Below are 22,151 nucleotides of genomic sequence, written 5' to 3'. Positions count from 1 at the left end.
AACATAATTCACCCAAGAACAGTGCTACTTGGGAAACACAGATATAGGCCATTCCTCAAGATGGATGGAGTAGGTTATGCTCCAACGAGGTGTGGTCTTGCTGGAGGAGAGAAGGTTCTCTAAAGCGTCCTTCTAAGAGTTATTCTGATTTTGAATGTCCTCATTTTAGCTGGCCTAATTGTATATCAGGTCAAAATATTATTTTGAGGGACTTTTTATCAGGAAGAATTAAATAAGCTGGTGGTAGACAAAAATTATTTGGGGCTTTTGTGTATCTGAGAGAAAAATAGCCTGGTGGTATACAAAATTTTTGGGAGACGCAACTACATTTTAGCTTTGAAAAATGTTATTAACATTATTCTTCCAAAGAGTATCTTCTATAAGCTTCAGTTTCCCTTAAGAGGAAAGACTGTTGAGATGGTCTCGAGACCTCAAACCTAATCTTACAACATTTATCTCTAAAAATACTCAGTTGTCTTTAGGTAAAATAGAATTACCGAGTTTGTCAATAAAAGATATTTTCTTGGGCAGGCAAAATTCATAGGACAGACTATAAAAATCATTCTTTAAAAAGAACTGAGGCTAAAATTTTGCTGAATGTTTCTGTTTAAATGAACCCAAAAATGTGATAGATTCTAGTCAAATTCTAGTCAAATCAAGTCCTCATACATACCTCTAAAGTTCATAATTGTTAGGCAAGAGAAAGGACTGATAGAAGACAAGAAGAAAAAAAATCTAGTAATCTATATACCTCCCCCCCATATAGTAGAGAGATGACAATTCTCAGATGAATTTAGATAGTTCTAAAAGTGGAAACTATTGTTCACAACTGGAAGAGGAGGAGGAGGAGGGGGTGGTACAACCCATGTTGCTATAGCAGAGGTTCTTAAACTTTTTTTGTGTTCTGGATCCCTTTCTCTTGAAGCTTATGGCCCCTTCTCTGAATAATGTTTGTTGTTGTTGTTGTTTTTAAGGATTTTACTTGGCAAATGGAGTTAAGTGGCTTGCCCAAGGCCACACAGCTAGGTAATTAAGTGTCTGAGGTCAGATTTGAAATCAGGTACTCCTGACTCCAGGGCCGGTGCTCTATCCACTGCGCCACCTAGCCACCCTGAATAACGTTTTGAAATGCTTCAAATAAAATGCATCAGGCAGCTAGGTGGCACAGTGGATTAGAGCACTGGGCCTGAAGTCAAGAAGACCTGAGTTCAAATGTGACCTCAGACAGTTAATAATTGCCTAGCTGTGTGACCTTGGACAAATCACTCTTAACCCCATTGCCTTAAATAAATAAAATTTAAAATAAAATAAAATGCATGTCTAATGTGGAATGATTACATATATATAACCTGTATCAGATTGTGTGCCAGTCTGAAGGGGGGAGGCAAGGAAAGGAAGGAGAAAAAATTGAAACTCAAAATCTTATAAACAATAAATGTCAAAAACTATTTTACACATAATTAGAAAAAATACTATTAACATAAAATATAGAGGATTACAAAGGAAACCAATTATATTTTTTCTTGAATCTTTTTATTTATATTTATTTTGTTTTTGTACAAATAATGTTTTATACATTATTAAAATATTCTTGTTTAAGAGTAAACATACTACCCCCTCCCTCCAAAAAATATAGACCCTCATGAGCAATAAAGTAAAGGAAAGAGGAAAAAATTAAAATTAAAAAAAATAATAGGAGCAGCTAAGTGGCACATTGTACAGAGCACCGGCCCTGGAGTCAGGAGCACCTGAGCCCAAATCCAGCCCCAGACACCCAACTATCACCTAGCTGTGTGACCCTGGACAAGCCACCCCAACCCCACTGCCCTACAAAAACGAAAAAACCAAAATAAAATAAAAAGGTGGTGATGTGGACAGAGCACTGGCTCCAGAGTTAGGAACACCGAGGTGGAAACCAATTATACTAAAGAGTGTCAAAGATGCTTATAAAATCAAACATTTATAAAATCACAAGTTTACAAACTCCAGGTTAAAAACTCTTGGATTACAGAAATGCTAATTTATCTTATATCTTACTGCTGTATTGAAACTATTATCTCAGTTTCTCTGCCATTTTTCTAGGATATTATAAATAATCCTTTGTATCATTAGGAAACAAGTCTTCTCCCTACCTAGTTTTATGCCATTCTTTCTCTTGCCTTATTATTATTTAGAAGCTATAGTAGCTAGCATATGTCAATAACTTTCCCTTTCCAGTCATTTTCAATGTAACTTTTAAATACAGGGCTAGCCATGGCATTCCCTTTTTAAGGAGCACTCCATTGACTCCCTTTATCCTTTGTGATAAAATACAAACTCCTCAGTTGGTTTCTAAAATCCTTCAGAGTCTATCTCTACCCTACTTTTCTCTATTATGACATATTATTGCTCTCCTTTTTAATTCTACAGTCTAGCCAGTTTGACCTCCTTATTGCTATCTGGCTGTAATATTCCATCTCCCAATTATTTACCTTTGCAGGACCTTCTCCCCTCTCCATTCCTAAAATATACTCCTTTCTTGATGCCACCTCATCTAACATTCTTTTCCTAAACACATCCCGTTACAGGCTCTTTGTCCAGAAATTTCTTTGTATGTAGTTTTGCTTAAAATTTCTGTCTGAATACTGTTCTCCCCCCCCCACTAGAATGTAGGAAGGAATGGTATAATTTTCTAATTTGTATCTTCACTCTTATGTAGTGACTGACACATAGAAGGGACCCTGTTGAATTGAAGGCTCAATAAATGAATATTCACATTCTATGGTAAATAGTTGAAGAACTCTTGACTTATGTCATATAAACCACTTTTCCCATCAAATGACTTTATAGTTTTATATTTGATAGTCTTTATAAAGTCTAGAAAACATATCTTCAATTGTTGCCCTTTGTTCCAACCACATGCCTTCCCTCATACTCCCACATACTTATCCATCATTATATTGGACGCCATCTTTGTTTCCCCATTGTTTACCCCCTCCTCACCAATCTTGTTACTCTTTCCTATATAATCATTATCTTTCCATATCTACCCTAATTAGTTCTGTTTTTAAACTCCAAATAATTAGTGAATAGGAGACATGAAACTCATGAAAATATACTAATTCCTTAACATTCTGAATTTTTTAAAAAAATTCCATCAAGCAGAGTGGTTTTGATCTGTCTGAATGTACTCGTCATTGACCCCTTAGACCAAAACTGTTTTGTTGTAGGTTTTGGATTAGGCCTGTGATTTTGTCATGGGAAGCTAGCAGTGAGGAACTTCCTGTATTAGTGCCACAAGACCTCTCTAAGGTTGAGAGAGTTGCCTGGGGTAGTTGTAAAGGTCTCAGAGCCACAAAACTTTAGAGGGACTTGAGTACAAACCTGCTTGACTGAGAGGCCAGGTCTCTGTCTACTCTGCTTTGCTGCCTCTCACAGCTGTGCTACTGAAAGTATTTAGCGTTTTCTTTTAGTGTCATAGAAACTATTAATAAGTAAAAGAATCGGTGCTAGATAATTATGTAGACATATTCATTAGCATGCTGTGGTGGAAAGTTCATGCTGAAGTCATAAATAGCAATGAACTTCCAAACTTCACCAATGTCTAAATGAGTTGAGTATAAGCCAAATACTTTTTTCCTCTTCGTGTCTATCTAAGAAAAGCTGTTTGTGTATAACTCTTAATTTCCTTCCTGAACACAAAATGTGATTGTAAAAATAGCCTTTTTTCTTGTTTTTGTTCTCTGTTTTTAAATCACTCAGAATATGCTTCTTAAGTAATTGTTTCTTCAGTAGATGGTTGAAGCCTTGTTTGCCTTATCTGAAAGAGGTCTTTAATTCAGTTTCTTTGGAAATTCTGTATATTGCCAATGCAAATTTAGAATGCTTAGTTGGTTTCTTCTTTTTAAGAGTCTGACTTTGTATTGCTGTGATCCTTATACAATATTTAGGAGTCATTGTAAAGTGAAATGGAATGGTAAAATAGTCTTAACATTATGTGATCTGAGTTCCAAACCCTGGCTCCATTATTTATTAAAGTTATATGATGTTGGGTAACTGACTTAACTTCTCTGAAACTCATTTTCCTTATTTGTAAGATGTGATGATATTCACACTAATTATGGGACTGTGAGAAAAGTGCTTTATAATTCTTAAGATTTGCTGCCTCTGTGGGCTTAGAAGTCTGAAAAACATTGATGGTGATTTTTCTCTTGAAGTAGAAGAGCTTGAAGTGCTTTTCTGCCAGTAAAGTGCTTAAACAACTTTCTCTCTTTTATTTGGTATTTCTGAGACCTTGGTGGGCAGATTTATTTCCTGTTTCATGATTGTGTTCTAGATATGATGTGTTAGTATGCTAGGTGTTATATATATATACAGTTCTTACCCCTCACTGATTATACTCTAGTCTGATGGATAAGACATAAACTCATGAAAAGATACCAGTACAAGATGGTAAGTTTTGCCAAATGAGGTGTGTACTTAAATTCTTTACGAATTTAAGAGAAGGGAAAGACATTAATTCCTATTGAAGCAGTCAAGGTAGGGTTCATAGAAGAGAGAATTTCAGCTGTGTTTTGAAGGATGTACATAAACCTGAAGAAGTCTGTCCTTGCTTAATGAACTAAAGTGTTTGAACTTGGTTTAATCTAAGTTCTTAATGATTTTCAAACGTACTCACTACTGTATTAAAATAGCTCTCTTCAGACTCAGTATAATAATTGTCTTATGGCTATATACATTGGCCTTTTTTCTGTCCTCATTGTTCTTTATTTGCTTCTGTTTTATTTGACTCCCTGTCCAACTTGAGATTCCTTTCTCCCTTAGTTTTGTGATCTAACAACCATTCTTCATGTTTCTTTTGTTGGCTTTTCATCCCTCTCATCTATAAAAGTAGGTATTCCCAAAAGATTCTAATATTTGTTCTCTTCTGTCTTTCTTTCTCTTCCTACATTGTATCTCTTAGGAATCTCATTCACTTCCCTAATTTCACTTTGTTGCCTCTTTGGGGATTACTCATAAATCCCTGCTCTCATTCTAAGTTGTTCCTAGAACTCTCCTTTCCTATATATTTAACTTCCTTTTGTATACTTCCAAATAAACATCAGATTCAGTCTGTCTAGTAACACCACCATCCTCACAACTTAACTGCAGTGGAGAAGACCTGAGTTTTCTTTTACTCTTCCTTCTTACTGGTCATATAAAATCACTTGCCAAGCCATGTTGAATCTACCTCAATTATATCTCTAGTGTTTCCGCTTCCTGTGCAGTCACCATAATTCAGGACCTCATTGCCTTCATCTCTTTTCTCTAATCTATCTTTCTGCTGCCCAGATGTGACTCCTCTTAAAAAAATTTTCAGGATTTCTTCTGCCTGCTAAATAAATTATGCAGTCCTTATCCTGTCTTGAAGGCCCACAAAATTCTGCTGACCCTTCTTCCACTGTTCTTCTACTCTACTTTAAGATACCCTTTTTGGGAAGTGTAGGGATTTAGTTTGACTACCTTTTAGCTCATATTCTCCTCCTACCCTCTCCTTTTTCTGTACCTTTTCCCACATTGAATACCCCATGCCTGTATTGAACTTCACACCTCTGTCTCTGATGTATTCCTTTCCCTTGCCCAAGGACTAATTCAGATTCTGCCTCTCCTTAGCCTTTCCCTTTCCTTCCTTAAACTTCTTATACCACATAGTCTCTCCTTTGAACTTGCCAAGCTTTCCTTTGTATCAGTTATTTGTGTACATTTAATATAACCATTAGACTACATTGTTTGAGAACAGGATCAGTGTTGCATCTCTCTATTTGCAGTGTCTTTCATGAACAAATGAACATAATTTTGTGAAGTACCTACTATGTATTAGGCCTGTGTTGGACAGTAGGAACAGTCCTGGTTCTTAAGTTTGCATCCTAATAGGGTAATAAAATATATGTTTCAGTGTGGGATTCAAATTTTGGTCTGAGGAGTAGAGAGAATTGTGATTAGAACACTAGGATGGCAGATTGTCACTGTCTTGCCAGTAGTAATGATTTGGTTATGTTCTCATAGCAGGATGTGGAAGAATGGTTTAAGGGGATGGGGAATGAGATTAGGAGGACCTGCAGAAATAATGGAAGGGCATTTTATATGTTTGAATGAAGTTGGTAAATGAAGAAAAAGTTGCCCTATTCTAGAAAGAAACAGAAATGGAGCAATTTGCATGATCAGTAATAGCATTTTTGCATTTTTTCCTAGTATTAAGGTAAAGAAAGGAACGGGTTATGGCAGAAGTAGAAAATGTTTCATATTTCATTTTTTTATCTTAAAAAAATTCACAATTTTTGCTTATCAAAACTCACCACCATCTTCCTTTTTTTTGTTTATCCTCTTTTTTCTTATAAGGTGACAATTTTTTTTTATCATTATTACTTTGATTTGTTTTTAAATATGAAAAGTCTTCTATACTTTCTCCCCCAGGAATTGATTCCACAGTTCAAAAGGAACACAAAAATCAAACAGCTCCATCCGCAGCACCAACTTCAACCCCTTCCAAGTACCACCGAGGTCGATCTGGGGGAGCAAGAGATGAGAGATATCGATCAGGTAAAGAGTAAACAAGATTATTGACTGAATGTCCTTGCTGGTATAAGTGTAGACTGAATAACCTAACAGCTTCCAATTTTCAGAAATTTAGGCCTTAAAATCCTAACTCATGTGTAATTATACATTTTGGGCATCCAGACCAATGATTTCATCTGTGCAAGGAACTTCCATTTTGGAAACTCCTTCAGGAATACATATCAATAACTCATCTGCAACTTAGAACCATGGTTTCCAGAATGAGATCAGTGTTCAGATCCTAAGGGATATGTGATTAACTAATCAGAGAGTGGGAAGACAGACTGAAAATCCAACCCTCTCAAAAATTGCCAGTCATAGAGTGTATGTATTCTAACAGTCATTGACTAACCTTGTTATTCTCCCACTCCCACTTTTCCTTGTACTGTATAAACTGCCAGCTTCCCTCATCAAGCATCAGACATCAAATTGTACTTCGTAGAGGGTAGCTTCCCCTTTTCCATTTTGAATGTGACAAAAGAATAGTGTACATGAGTATTCATTGCAGGTATCATTATATTGTATTTTTCCCACATCCTTACTCAGCCACACATCATCCAGATTCATTACCTTGATGTCAGGGTCCTCTCCTAACTCTACTTCACCTCAGATGGTTAAACTGTTGCCAAAATTTATTACTTTGACTTCTGCAACATTTCTTGCATTGATCTTTTTCTCACCATCTATATTGCTACCACCTGAGTAGGGTTATTATTATTTTAAGTAGTTACTATCATTTTTGCATTGCTAACATTTATGGAGTGTCAGCTATGTGTGAGGTGCTGCCTACAAGCACTATCTCATTTCATGCTCACAGTAACCCTGCAAAATAGGTGCTATTATTATTCCCAATTTACAGATGAGGAAACTAAGGCAACAAATGTTTACTTGGCCAGGGTCACACAGCTAGAAATTATCTGAGGCTACATTTGAACTCAGTTCTTCTTGACTCCATACCCAGCATTCTATCAGTGCTCCATTTACTTGTCCTCTTAGAGTAGCCTCCTTATTGATATTCTGATCCATGTTTTATTTACCCTTCTCCAATTCATCCTTTATTCAACTGCCAAAGGAAGGTTTCTGAACCATAGGTCTTACCACCTCACTTTCTTTCTTACTTAATTCCTATGACTATATTGACTCATTGATTCCAAGGTCAAATATTAATTTGTTTTTATAAAACTCTCTTTAAATTTCTGGTTTTGTGTGTTTTTAAATATGTGCATTTATTATTTCAGTATTATATGTATAGAATTTATAAATAACCAAGAATATGTTGGGGATGTACACCTGGGATACATGATCTCAAAAGTTTGGAGACCACTATCTTAGAAAGTTGCTCTTGGATTTATTTCCTTGACCAAAGTCAGACAGCAGTGTGTCATGGGTAGGATTGGAGCCCAGTACTTCTAAGTTCTTATAATGCATAATAATGTAATAGAAATTGGTGGGGGAGGATAGTTCTCCAACTCCTGTATTTATAAGCTGGTTACATATATGCTAAAAGATTGAAGGGAATGAATTTTTTTTTCTGGTGGGAAAACATCCAACTTCATATAGTACACCTCAGCTCTCAACATTACCCTTCTCTTTTCATTCTTTTACTTGGATAGCAGAATGGTTGACCATAGTTAAAGAGACAAGTTCACTGTTCCTCAAAAATTATAAGCATATTATTTAGGATCAGATAATATATTAGTGTGGGAAGGGCTGTATATAATAGAGAAGGACTATATATTTAAACTTTTAAAAAAATGAAGAATTAGGAGAGTGACATTGTAGAGAGGAAGTAGAGAAAAGCAAAAAAAAGCAGTCTGGTGTTATGGAGAAGATTGTAGACAAGCTAGAGAATGAGCAAACTACAGAAAAAGATCCTAACTCTAGAAAGTTACCATGGTGACAGGAAAGATCAAAACACAAAGTCAGGTATTACTATATGCAAAACCTCAAAGAAAATATGAATTGGTCTCAGGCAATGGAAGATTGCAAAAAGAACTTTGAAAATCAAGTGAAAGGTGTGGATGAAAAATTGGGCAGAGAAATGAAAGTGATGTAAGAAAATCATTTTTAAAAAAAGAGCCAACAACTTAGTAAAGGAGACCCAAGAAAATTACTGGAAAAAAAATGAGACTAGATCAAATAGTAAGTGAAGAGAAAAATGCCTTAAAAACAGAATTGGCCAAATGCTCACTGAAGAAAATAATTCATTTAAAAATTACAATTGGACTTGTGGAAGCTAATGATTCCATGAGACATCAAGAAGTAACAAAATCGAAAGAATGAAAAAAATAGAAGACAATGTGAGATATCTTATTGAAAAAAAACTGACCTGGAGAACAGATGAAGGAAAGATCATTTAAGTTTTAGTAGACTACCTGGAAGCCAGATCAAAAAAAAACAAACAAAAAACCTAGACATCATATTTCAAAAAATTATTATTTTCATTATTAATTTTCCTAAAATTTCCTAGATATTCTAGAAGCACAGGTAAAACAGTAATTGAAAGAGTTCACCACTCACTCCTTAAATGAGATCCTAAAATGATAATTCTCAGCAATATTATAACCAAATTCCAGAGCTCCTTAGTCAAGGAGAAAATATTGCAAGCAGACAAAAAAGGAACAATTCAAATATGTGGAGCCACAGACACTATAGCACAAGTTTTAGCAGATTTTATATTAAAAGATCAGAGGGCTTGGAATATGTTATTATAGAGGGTAAAAGAGCTAGGCTTATAACAGAGAATCACCTACCCAGAAAAACTGTGTATAATTCTTCAAGGGAAAAAATGAAAATTCAATTAGCTGGAGAACTTTGAGCATTCCTGATTTTAAAAAAGACAGAACAGAATAGAAAATTTGACTTTGAAATGCAAGTTTCAAGAAAAATCATAAAAAATACACAGTAAAGAGAAATAATAAGGGATTCAATAAGCCTAACTTAATTATATTCTTACTTGGGAAAATGATACTTGTAACTCCTATGACTTCTTATTGCAAGGCAGTTAGAAGGATTATACATATATAGAGAGGGCATGGGTATTAGTTAAATATGATGGGATGGTTATTAAAAATAAAATTAAGGGGGGGCAGCTAGGTGGCATAGTGGATAAAGCACCGACCATGGAGTCAGGAGTACCCGGGTTCAAATCTGGCCTCAGACACTTAAGAATTACCTAGCTGTGTGGCCTTGGGCAAGCCACTTAACCCCATTTGCCTTGCAAAAAAAACAAACCTAAAAAAAAATTAAGGGGTGAGAAAGAAAAATGCACTGGGAGGAGAAAGAAAGGTAGAATGGGGTAAATTATCTGGCATGAAAGAGCATTTACAACAAAGGGGAAAATGGGAAGGCCAGGAACCACATAAGCCTTACTCTTATCAGAATTGGTTCAAAGAGTTGGGCATAGAAATCCATCTTACCATATAGGAAAGTAGGAGGAGAAGGGGAGAAGAACTAATAGAAGGAAGAGCAGATTGAGGGAGGCTAAAATTAGAGACTGAACACTTGAGAATTAAGAAAAAGGAGAGAGAATAGGATAGATGGTGAAAATTGGATGAAGAGAAATACATAATAAACCTGACTATGAAAAAAGTTTGTAGCAAATTTCACTAATAAAGACCTCATTTCTTAAATATATAAAGAACTGAGTCATATTTATAGAAATGACCCATTCTTCAAATGAGAAATGGTCAAAGAATGTGAATAGCCAATTTTCAGATTACTTCAGATGAAGTAATCAAAGCTATTTATAGTCATATGGAAAAAATGCTGTAAATCACCATTGATTAGAGAAATGTAGATTGATGCAGTTCTGAGGAACCACCCCAGCTGTCTGATTGACTTGTATGACAGAAAAGAAAAATGACAAATGTTGGAAGAGATGTTAGAAAATTGAATCATTAATATACACTTGGTGAAGTTGTAGAGCAACTAGAACTGTACCCAAAGGGCTATAAAACCATGTATATACCCTTTGGCAAAGTAATAATACCACTACTAGGTCTGTATGCCAAAGAGATAAAAATAAAATGGAAAAAGATCTATACTACAAAAATATTTATAGTAGCTCTTTTAATTGTGACAAAGAATTGGAAAGTGAGGGGAGCTCTATCAGTTGGACAGTGGCTGAACAAATTGTCATATATGACCATTTTGGAATATTGTTGTGCTATAGGAAAGGATGAGCAGGATGCTCTCAGAAAAACCTATAAAGACTTATATGAAACTGATGTAAAGTGCATTGAACAGAACCAGGAGCACATTGTATGTAGTAACTGAAATATTATATGTTGATCAGGGTGGCTAGGTGGCTCAGTGGGTAGAACACCGGCCTTGGAGTCAGGAGTGCCTAGTTTCAGATCCGGTCTCAGACACTTAATAATTGCCTAGCTGTGTGGCCTTGGGCAAGCCACTTAACCCCATTGCCTTGAAAAATCTAAAAAAAACCAAAAACAAAATATTATATGTTGATCAACTGTATATGACTTAGCTATTCTCAATAATACAGTGATCCAAGACAGTTAAGAAAGATTAATGAAGAAAAATGCTATCCATATCCAGAGAAAGAACTATTAGGTCTGAATACAGCATACTTTTTCTTTACTTTCTTTTTTCTTGATTTTTTTTTGTCTTTGTTTTCTTTCACATCATGATTAATATGGAAATATGATTTGTATGACTGCATTTGTATATCCTATATCAAATTGCTTGTCTTCTCAATGAGTTAGGGAGGGGGAAGGAGATAATTTGGAACTCAAATTTTTAAAAAGTAAATGTTAAAAATTATTTTTACATACAATTGGGAAAATAAAATGTTGAATTTTTTAAAAAGAAAAGAGTAGAAAAGGAAATGATTTAAGAGGAAATCAAGTTTGTTACCTCTGGAGAAAAGCAGATATTCCCAAGACTGTTGGAAAGGGTAAATATCTTTAGAATAAGATATGGGTTGAATGTGGGAAAGGGGAACAAGGAGAGGTAGGTTAAGGGGGGGTGAGAATAAGGATGTAAGCCTTAAGGGATGGAGAACAGGATTTGAAAAATAATATTTAAGGGGCGGCTAGGTGGCGCAGTGGATAAAGCACCGGCCCTGGAGTCAGGAGTACTTGGGTTCAAATCCGGTCTCAGACACTTAATAATTACCTAGCTGTGTGGCCTTGGGCAAGCCACTTAACCCCATTTGCCTAGCAAAAAAACCTAAAAAAAAAAAAAAGAAAAATAATATTTAGTGATTCAAGATCCCTGGGATGAGGAGAGTATGACATAGTGAAAGTTGGTTAATCATTGATGAATGACTTGAGGTAGATTACTAAAGTCACTAAGTCTTCAGGGTAGAGTCCTCTCAGGGTGTTAAATAGCTCCTGCAAGGGAACCATTTGGGAGAGCTGTTTCCTTACTGATAAAATGGGGATACTTACCAGATAGAGCTATTGTATAGAAAAACTTTTATAAAATCTTAATGAATTCTATAAATATTCTCTCTATATAAAAGCATTTTGAAATATCTCATAAAAAAGGGAAAAATGCAAAATATCATTAATTTTTCAGATATTCATACCGAAGCTGTACAAGCAGCATTGGCCAAACATAAAGAACAGAAAATGGCTCTGCCCATGCCAACTAAAAGACGATCCACATTTGTCCAGTCTCCTGCAGATGCCTGTACACCTCCAGGTAAGTGTGTCAGAGGACTTATTCTGGGAAGGTTACTCTTTTAGTATATCTTAAAGAACTTCTGTCTTGCCATTGTCAAGCTAAAATGGCAGCTGTTCCACCCCCAGCAGTAGTACTGAAGGCACTCTTTTGATTGTCACTGTCACTTCCTCCACAGTATCAACAAATTTGGACCCCCCAAAGTAAGTGAGAAGAGAGTCAGTTCAATTCTATATTCCAGTAATTTAACATCTTTTCTGTCAGCTATGAAAATGGTCCTATTGTAATCAAATTATAATCACCAACTAAAGGCTTAGGACCTAAAAAGAAAAACTGTTGTGGACAAGTTGAAATTTTTAATAAAATTCTAAAATACTTTCCTCTAAAAACTATTATATATTTTAAAATATTTTATCTTTCTCTGATGTTTTATCACTATGACATTGTTGTGAATAGGGAAGTTTAAATTTAATTTTGTTGCCTAGTATGAATTCTTCCCATCCTTACATTGAGTGATATGGCAAGGCTCAGATTGAGCTGGCAGCGGACTTAAAAATTCATTTTTTCCCTTTAATAATAGTCCATGAGGTCAACAGAAACTAGTAGCTTCATCAAAACCCTGTTCATGCGAATGTAAATATAAATTTTTAAAGTGTTAGTTGTTGAAGAAGCACAACATATATTCTCCCAAAATACAGTAGATTGCAGTTCTAATCCATTAAGAATCTCTTCCAGAGTTTTTGAAGCCTTTTCTTTTGCACAGTCTCTTGGGGAAGAGTGTTGATTGCAGCCTTCCGAAGCCAAATCTTTTCCAAAATCTCACAATTATTCATTCTGCATTTGTTCACAAGTGGTTGTTCAATTTTCCCTTATAGGCATCTTGCCTCCCTAGACCTTCACACGATTGGTAATAAGTTTATTTTAGTTTTCCTCCTGTGTTGATCCAAACTGTTTATCCTATTTTTTGTTTTTTTAATAGAAATTTTATCTTGTAATCAACTCATTCATAATAGTTTAGCACTGATATAAATCAATATGTGCAATTTTCTTTAAAGCATTTGTCAACTTTCTAGAATATCTGGGTATGCAGTGGGACCATTAATTGTGTGTGTGTTTTTCTTTCTTCTTACATTTGTGGTGTCACTATGTTTGAAATAGAAATAGCTCTGTGGCTTCAAGTGTTTCCCCAAAAGCTAATAGAGGATTCCTCTGGTAGACCATTTCAGTGAAATACATTGTATCTCTCATAGTGCTTACAGTGAAACTCACTTGGAAAATTTTGAATAATTTTCATATATTATTTGTGCTGTACTAGTTAGAATGCCATTAACAAAAGGGTTTTTCATTGGAGTAGTCATCCTCCTTTGGCAGATTGTGTTGCATTATATCTGAAAATTAGATTGTGGTGAATGGCAAAGGGTCATGATGGGGAGTGTGAGACATTGGTCTCAAAAACAAAGTTCCCCATAGTTAAAGAAATGAAGTTCCTGAGCTTATGACTGTAGGGTTAGATATGTAGCAAAGGAAAATTCAGTGAATACAGAATCAGGAGAAACTTAAAAAAAAAATCTTGTAATAACTGCAACTGAGTAGTAAGTTAGAAATTACTTTAATAACATGTCCTAGTTGTTACTTTATGAGAGCATAGTCTTTTTTGTACTCAACATAAGGCCCTAGATTTTTAAATAATAACATTTCCAAGATATTTCCTCTACCTTTGAAAGCTGTAACACCCGTGTATTTCAATATGGTGTGGATTAGTTTAAGTAACGAGAAATTACAGCCAGATCTCCTAAGTTAGCAGAGAAACACAACCCTCTCCCTCTCCCTTTAGCAGAAGGATTCCCAAACATTCATTTACAACTCAAAATCAAGGTTTGTAGATTCAGGGAGATCCCAGGACAAAAGCTGGTAAACCTAGATCCCATCTCTGTGAGATTACCACACTGTAAGAGTCCTGAAGTATCTTAGAATTCCTGCAAATAACAAGGAGTTCCAAGCCTCCACTACCTTTCCTACCTATTGAAGTGCAAAAAAACAACAACAACAACAAAAACAGGTTTCTGGCAAATACAAGCAGATAAAACTATGTGACTTCTCACACAAGATGCTCTATCTCTCGATTGCAAGCATTTTCCCTGGCTTTTCCCCATGCCTTTCTAAAGTGTTCTCTCTTTATTTCTATCTCCTAACCTCACTGACTTCCCCCATGTCCTAAAGTATCACTTTCTACAAGGAAGCTTTTGCTGATCCTCCTTTAGCCTTCTTTCTATTAATTATCTTCTTTATCTAATTTATCCTGTATACATCTTGCTTGTACACAACTGGTTGCATGTCACCTTCCCTATTTTTAGACTGTGAGCTCCTTAAGAGCAGGGATTCTTTTTTTGCCTTTCTTTGTATACTTAGTGCTAATACTATGTACAGTGCCTTGTATGTAGTAAATGTGTAATAAATGTTGAGAACTGCAAAAAAAATCATTTTTAAACCTTGATTCAGCTCATAATTTTGAAGCTATTGCAAATGAAGCACAAGTGAAATCAACTTTTTTCTGTCCAGAGGTCAAATTTAAATGTCAAAATCTCAACCTATTACTTCGTTTATTCGATGTTCATGTTAATTTATCTTATTAATTGAAACAAATAATCTGATTTGGTATAAAGATACATAATTATCTCTGTGTCTTTGGTATCATTCAGACTCTTTATAAAACTTGAATTACTGCCATCTTGTTTTTGTGTGTGCTGAAATCATTTGCTAATATCATGAGGCAATTGTTTCAGCTCCTCTTGTAAAAGTTCTTTGTGGAAATATATTGCTCATTCATAAAGCTTTTTTATCTATTTTCTAGCATTTCATTTTTGCTTTGAGTCTGGAATATAATGCAATTATATATATGCATATATATTTTTTATTAAAGATTTTATTTGAGTTTTACAATTTTTTTCCCCTCAATCTTACTCCTCCCCCCAACGGAAAGCATTCTGTCAGTCTTTACTTTGTTTCTATGTTGTACATTGATCCAAATTGAGTGTGATGAGAGAGAAATCATATCCTTAAGGAGGAAACAAAAAGTCTTAGAGATAACAGAACCAGACAATAAGATAACTTTTTTTCTAAGTTAAAGGGAATAGTCCTTGAAATTTGTCCAAATTCCATGTCTCTTTATCTGAATATAGATGGTATTCTCCATTACAGACAGCCCAAAATTGTCCCTGATTGTTGCACTGATGGGATGAGCAAGTCCATCAAGGTTGAACATCACTCCCATGTTGCTGTTAGGGTGTACAGTGTTTTTCTGGTTCTGCTTATCTCACTCAGCATCAGTCCATGCAAATCCCTCCAGGATTCCCTGAATTCCCATTCCCTCCTGGTTTCTAATAGAACAATAGTGTTCCATGACATACATATACCACAGTTTGCTAAGCCATTCCCCAATTGAAGGACATTTACTTGATTTCCAATTCTTTGCCACCACAAACAGTTCTGCTGTGAATATTTTTGTACAAGTGATGTTTTTAGGGGAGGCTAGGTGGCATAGTGGATAAAGCACCGGCCCTGGAGTCAGGAGTACCTGGGTTCAAATTCTGTCTCAGACACTTAATAATTACCTAGCTGTGTGGCATTGGGCAAGCCACTTAACCCCGTTTGCCTTGCAAAAAACAAAAAGAAAACAAGTGATGTTTTTACCCTTTTTCATCATCTCTTCAGGGTATAGACCCAGCTATTGCTGGGTCGAAGGGTATGCTAATTTTTGTTGCCCTTGAGCTTAGTTCCAAATTTCTCTCCAGAAAGGTTGGATGAGTTCACAGCTCCACCAACAGTGTAACAGTGTCCCAGATTTCCCACAACCCTTCCAACAATGATCATTATCCTTTCTGGTCATATTGGCTAGGCTGAGAGGTGTGAGATGGTACCTCAGAGAAGCTTTAATTTGCATTTCTCTAAAAAAAATTTTAAATGAAATTAATTGTTCTGCATTTTGCCATATCTTCCTTGAGGAATAGCTGTAAGTTATTTAAGAAGAGGAGGAGAACTGAAAGGGAATTTAGAAGCCACTTAGTCCAATTCCCTTATTGTACTCAAACCTATAAATTTTGTACCTTCTCTCCATTCTTGTTTAAAGTAGTTTAGTAAATTCTTTCTTGTTTCTAGTGGATGGTGGAAAGATTGGTATCAGCCAGGTCATAGTAAAAATATCATAAAATCTTAATTATAAAAGTTCAATTTATATTTAAAAATTTTGTTAAATTTATAGATGTATAAACATGTAAACCAATATGATGTTTGTCATCCAAAAATTAAAATCTTGCTTTTAAAACATAGGAATTATAATTCATGTAGACATCATAATAATGTTTGTTCATCATTTTTGAAGAAGACCACAACATCAGGGAGGTGATGCCATGGCAAGCACATGAACTGGATTGGAGTGAGGGGAGCTGTGCTAAGTCACCAGCCTCATTTTCTCCTTCAAAGCCATTTGGGTCCAATGGCCAGATCTAAATCAAGGAGACTGGAGAGGTGAGGTAATCAGGGTTAAGTGACTTGCCCAAGGCTAGTAACTGGTTACTAACTAGTTCATAGTTAGTAAGAGTCAAGTATCTGAGGTCAGATTCCTATCCTCCTAACTCCAAGGCCAGTGCTCTATCCACTTTCAAGAAAAGACACCTAGCTACCTTTATGCTTAATTCTTAACTTCCTTTTAAGGCTCAGTTAAGGTGCCACTGAAGCATTTTCTGATCCCCTTAAGCTGTCACTGTTTTCTTATATTATCTTAAATTTACTTATGTTTAGTTCCTTGAGGGCTGAACTGTTCTTGGTTTTTGTCTTTGTTTCCCCAATATTTTACATATACTAGATGTTTAATAATGAGTGTTTATTGAGTTGAATTAAATATTCTAAGCTCCCTAAGATTCGTAAAGTCTCAAAGAAATTTCCGGAGAAACTATTATAGTTGCCCCCCCCATTTGAAACAGAACAAAAACCACACTAAAAGCCCTTCTTAAACCTTGCTCCCTTCTTAAACCTTGCTCTCTTCTATCTGAATCCCTTGCTATTCCTCAAAGTGCTCCATTTCCTGCTCCATCTATTTTCACTGGCTTGCTTTGTATGCCTAGAATTCTCTTCCTCTTCATTTTTGTTGCTTGGATTCCTGACCTTCCTTCAAGACTCAGCTCAGCTAAAATCCCCCCTTCCTATAAGGAGCCTTTCCTGGTTTCCCTAACCTGGCCCTTTGATATTATCTGTAATTTACTCTGTTTTTATCTTGTCTGTAATTGTGTCTACCAGTTGGAATGTGAGCACCTTGCAAATGAGAATGAATTTTTTTGCCTTACTTCATATCCGCAGTACATGCTGATCACTTAAGAAACACTTATTTAAGAGGCAGGTAGGTGGTGCAATGGATAGAGCACCAGCACTGGAGTCAAGAGGACCTGAGTTTTAATTCAACTTCAGACATTTAATAATTACCCAGCTGTGTGACCTTGGGCAAGTCACTTAAACCCCCATTAACTTTGCAAAAACCAAAAAAGAAAAGAAAACTTGTTTACCAACTAATTCCTTTCATGTCTCTGCCTCTTAGAAATCCCTGGTTTTCTTCAATACTCAGTTCAGGTGTTATTCTTTGATGTGCCTGTGGCATTTATTTTATTTTTTACAAGTCTTCTTTTAGTTTATAGTTGAGGAAACAGAGCTTCAAAAAAAGTTAAACAGCTTGCCCATGGTGTCAGTAGCTATGGATTTATATATGGCATCTCCAGCTGCCTTTCAGACATCTCAAATTAGATGTCAGTAGACATCCTCACCTCAATGAGGTGTCCAATACAGAACTCATCATCATTCTCATAATGCTTCACCCCTGCTAGTCCTATTTCTTTCAAGAACAACACCATCCCACATCCCTTGGTCCCACAGGCTAGGAATCGTCCTGAATTCCTCACTTTCTGTCACCCCCATATATCCAGTCTCTTATGGAGGCTTGTCAAGTTCATCATTTCAATGGCACTGCTACCACTTCAGTACCATCCACATCATCTCATGCCTGGGTTACTGATGGTATGGATCTGCCTGCCTTGAGACTCACCCCAACCCAGAGAGACCATTCTGCCTTTGGCCACCAAAGTGACTTTCCTAAAGCACAAGTCTGATTATGTTACCTCCCCACCAACCACTTTCAGTCAACCACACTGAAGCCTTTCATAACCTAGCTTCATCCTCACTTTTCTGTTTCTTTACACCTTGCTCCCCACCACATGTTGCTTCTTGTTGTTTCACTTTCGTTTTTTGAATAGGACCAATGATGTCCTGGGGGATGTCTTGACTTGTTTGTGAATTGGATTTAAATGATACAGATTTACACAGAGACATCAGCCTCACTCTCTAAGTTACCTTAATGCCATTGAAAAAAATTGTTCTCATCCAGCCCTTCTGCCAGAGAAAGTCTTCACATGCTTGGAGTAGGCTTTGCCCTGACTCAGCAACAAGATTGAGGCCTGTCAGTTATTCTCAGCAGAGTCTTGTATCTAGGGACACTGTCCTTGCCTCCTCAGGGCTCCAGGCTTTTTCTCTGCTTGTCCTGCAGACTTCAAGTCTCTTTCTTCTCATCTCTATCTACCAGATTCCTTTATGTCTTCCTTTATTGTTAAAATTCTTCCTATGGGAAGCCTCTTAAGTCTAATGCCTTCCCTCTGTTAAATGTATCCTGTTTTTTTCATGCATATCTTGCTTGTATATACTGTGTTTGCTTGTTAGATAGTGAACTTCTTGAGAATAGGGACCATCTTTTTGCTCTTTGTAACTAACACCCCCCCCCCCCCCCCCCGCATTGCTCAGCACAATCCCTGGCGCCTAGTGGGCACTTAATCAGTGTTTATTAACTGAGTTTCAGAGTTGAGGCTAACTTATTTAAATATTCTTTCCATTTTGCCATACTAAGAATTAGTGTGATTATGATTTATTTTGCTAATTTAGAAGATTCAAAAGAAGATTCATCCATGGTTATTTGTTTACAGTTCTTATTTCATCACTTACCAAATGGCTAAAACATCTATCAGCTGGTGGCTAATCTTTTGTTGGTGACTTTCTCAGAATCAGAAACTGAGAAGGAAAAACTCTTTTAAGTTTTCTGAAAACCTTTATTCAGAAATTTTAAGTCACTAAAAGTTTCTTAAAGTCAGTTTCTTTACTTGAAATAATAAGACCAAAGAAAAAGACATCAGATAATCATTTGAAAATCATATTCTGATTTTAAGCATAAATCAAAAGAGTTCAAAAAAGACAGTTTTCAAATCCAGTAACTGAATCTAAAGAAAGGAAGAGAAGAATGGAGAAAGGGGCATGATTTTGATTTTGAAGGCTGTAAAGTTAGTAGCAAGTTGGGGGGGGGGGGCGCAGCTAAGTGGGGCAGAGGATAGAGCACCAGCCCTGGAGTCAGGAGTACCTGAGTTCAAATCCAGCCTCAGACACTTAATAATTACCTAGCTGTGTGGTCTTGGGCAAGCCACTTAACCCCATTGCCTTGCAAAAAACCAACCAAACAAACAAAAAAGTTTAGCAGGGGCATGAAAATGATGAGAATATTATATTAAAATAATCGATTGATTTGGCAAATATGGAAAGACTTCTATGGAAGAAAAACTCTATTCCCTGCTTTTGGAGGCATAACCTGGCAGAGATAAATTTATTAATTAAGTAATTCTAAGCATCTCTCTCTTTAGAGAGAAAATTTAATGGAATAGAATGCCATCTTGTTTCTACCCAAGCTTTTTTTTTTTGTTATAATTTATAAAATTTGAGAACAAAGACAAATTTTAGAATGAAGATCAAAAGGGACATAGTCTAGGCAACTATTTTGGTTCATCAGATAGAAAAATAATCATTTAGCTTTAGGCCTATTCTAGATTTTCATTTCCCTAAAACTATTTCTTTAATTGTTCCTTCTAAGGATTCTTCTTTTAATTCTAACATCCAGGGGTTTTTGATCTAAGGTAGCCTGAAAGGATTTTTTAAAATATATTTCAGCATAATTGGTTTCCTTTGTAATCCTTTGTATTTTATTTTATACATTTAAAAACTTAATTCTGAGGTGTCCATAGGTTTTAACAAACTGTCAAAAAGATCCAAGACATAAAAAATTTCACTCAGTTCTAGTTAAAGATGAATGTTGCTATTAAATTAACTATTCAAAAACTTCTGTTCTAATCTTATTTAAATGTATTGATCTAGGGCCTAATTCTTAATTTCTGGGAGAAGAATTTGCCTTAATTTCCCTTTCCAAAATTTAAAAGGGATAATAAAGAATTTCAACTTAGAGTGCTAATTAAATTCTGACAAGGTTTTCTTTCAAAATTTTCTGATCAAGGACTTTAAACTAAAATGTTATCCCAATATTGTTTTGTGCGATGTCTCCTAAGAGGAAAAAAAGGTATGTGTGTTGGGGTGGGATGGGAGAAGTCAGCATATGGTTCCACATCCCCTCCCCCTTTTGTACCCACCACAGACTAATCACAGCATATAATGAATGCCAAGATTTCTTTTTCCATCTGCTCTTCATGCTCTTTAGCTTCACGATGTATATTGCTCTACTTGATCTTCTCTATATATATGGAGCAATGTACTTTTGACTTTAGAACAAATAATATAGCAAAACTTTAAGACAAAAATTTATTTAGAAGCTAGAATAGTATATCAAGTGTCATAATAGAATTGAGGACATTATCTTGAATATGTGTAGGTGCGGGGGTCCAGCCTCTCTGGGGTCCTTGGAATCTGACAGGAGGGATAGAGTTGGCGAAATGAGTTGAGTCAATAAGTGGGTAAAGGCAGGAACAGGTTGACTGACTGTCAGCTGCTTAGATTTATTTTTATAGTTTCAGAATCATATGAAACAAGCAAACTAAAATCATTTCCTTGGTTACAAAAGTGTACAATTTTCATCATTAATCATATAGTTCATATGGTTACAAGTTTGATCATGTAGTGGTTATAAGTGTGATTATCAATGATGTAGTTAATTTTCTTGTCCCTGCTCAGACCGTGATGACCTCAATCTACCTGTTGCCTAGTTTGTGGCTGCATAGTAAAGTTATTAATTAAACAGAACTTTCCTTATAATAATCTTTGATATAATTTGTTTAATGGAATGCTTTTATGTTTTTGTGCTGCATATGTAATGTTTTTCAATATGCTCCCTTGACAACCTATAGTGAGGGTAGTTATGTTTGTCCACCTGTCTGTTGACTCCTTCAATAACCAATTTTCCTTTCAGCCCTTGTTGGTAGATGCTACGGTTTCTATGACTTTTTATTCTTTCCCAATAAACTAAGGCTGTTAGAGTTCACATATTGGTTACCTATACTATTATCTCACCATCTTTATCATATATTTCTGTGTATGGTAAGGGGGGCAAAACTGTTAATTTTCCTTGGGATTCTATCTGACCCATCTTGTATCTGTTTTCCCTGTATATATATTCTGATGTCTCCCTGGAACTCCCAGTGCTGTATCTTCCAAAGATTTCATAATGTTGAAGCCTTTTGTACGTCTCAGGGAGAGACAGTCCTGTTAAATTTGGACAGAGTTCACAATCTGTTTTATTCAAGGAATTTCTCTGAAATCCTTCCTTTATAGTCATTCAGCTATAAGGATGAGTAAGTTTTGCAATCAATAATAGACCTATAAATACGGGTATATATCGAATCCATATATATATATATATATATATATGAAAGAAATGTTGTTTCATCAGGCAGTGTGGCTGCCTTGAGTCTTCTTGCCGCGACTGTGTCAAACAGCTTAGAGACCCTGGCTCCCAACATGTAGGTACAGAAAGTTATGCAATGGACAAAGATAAAAGAAAAAAAAATCAACTAGTCTTCTCCCCTTCAATCTTCTGATTAAGATAAGATTAGAGAAGGGGCAGCTAG

General features: G+C 35.7%; 1 protein-coding gene across 2 annotated transcripts in view; it reads left to right on the top strand.

Annotated features, from left to right (window-relative positions):
- The window catches only part of DIP2B (disco interacting protein 2 homolog B), a 219,674-nt gene that overhangs the window by 103,519 nt on the left and 94,004 nt on the right, over positions 1 to 22,151 (top strand). For both annotated transcript variants that reach the window (XM_074225928.1, XM_074225929.1), the window contains exons 3-4: positions 6,433 to 6,558; positions 12,118 to 12,243. In XM_074225928.1, the coding sequence (XP_074082029.1) occupies positions 6,433 to 6,558; positions 12,118 to 12,243 (252 nt within the window). The remainder of the gene's footprint in view (positions 1 to 6,432; positions 6,559 to 12,117; positions 12,244 to 22,151) is intronic.

The sequence above is a fragment of the Macrotis lagotis genome, chromosome 2, assembly GCF_037893015.1.
Source record: "Macrotis lagotis isolate mMagLag1 chromosome 2, bilby.v1.9.chrom.fasta, whole genome shotgun sequence".
Taxonomy (NCBI): Eukaryota; Metazoa; Chordata; class Mammalia; order Peramelemorphia; family Peramelidae; genus Macrotis; species Macrotis lagotis.
This window is presented reverse-complemented; position numbering and strand designations above follow the sequence as displayed.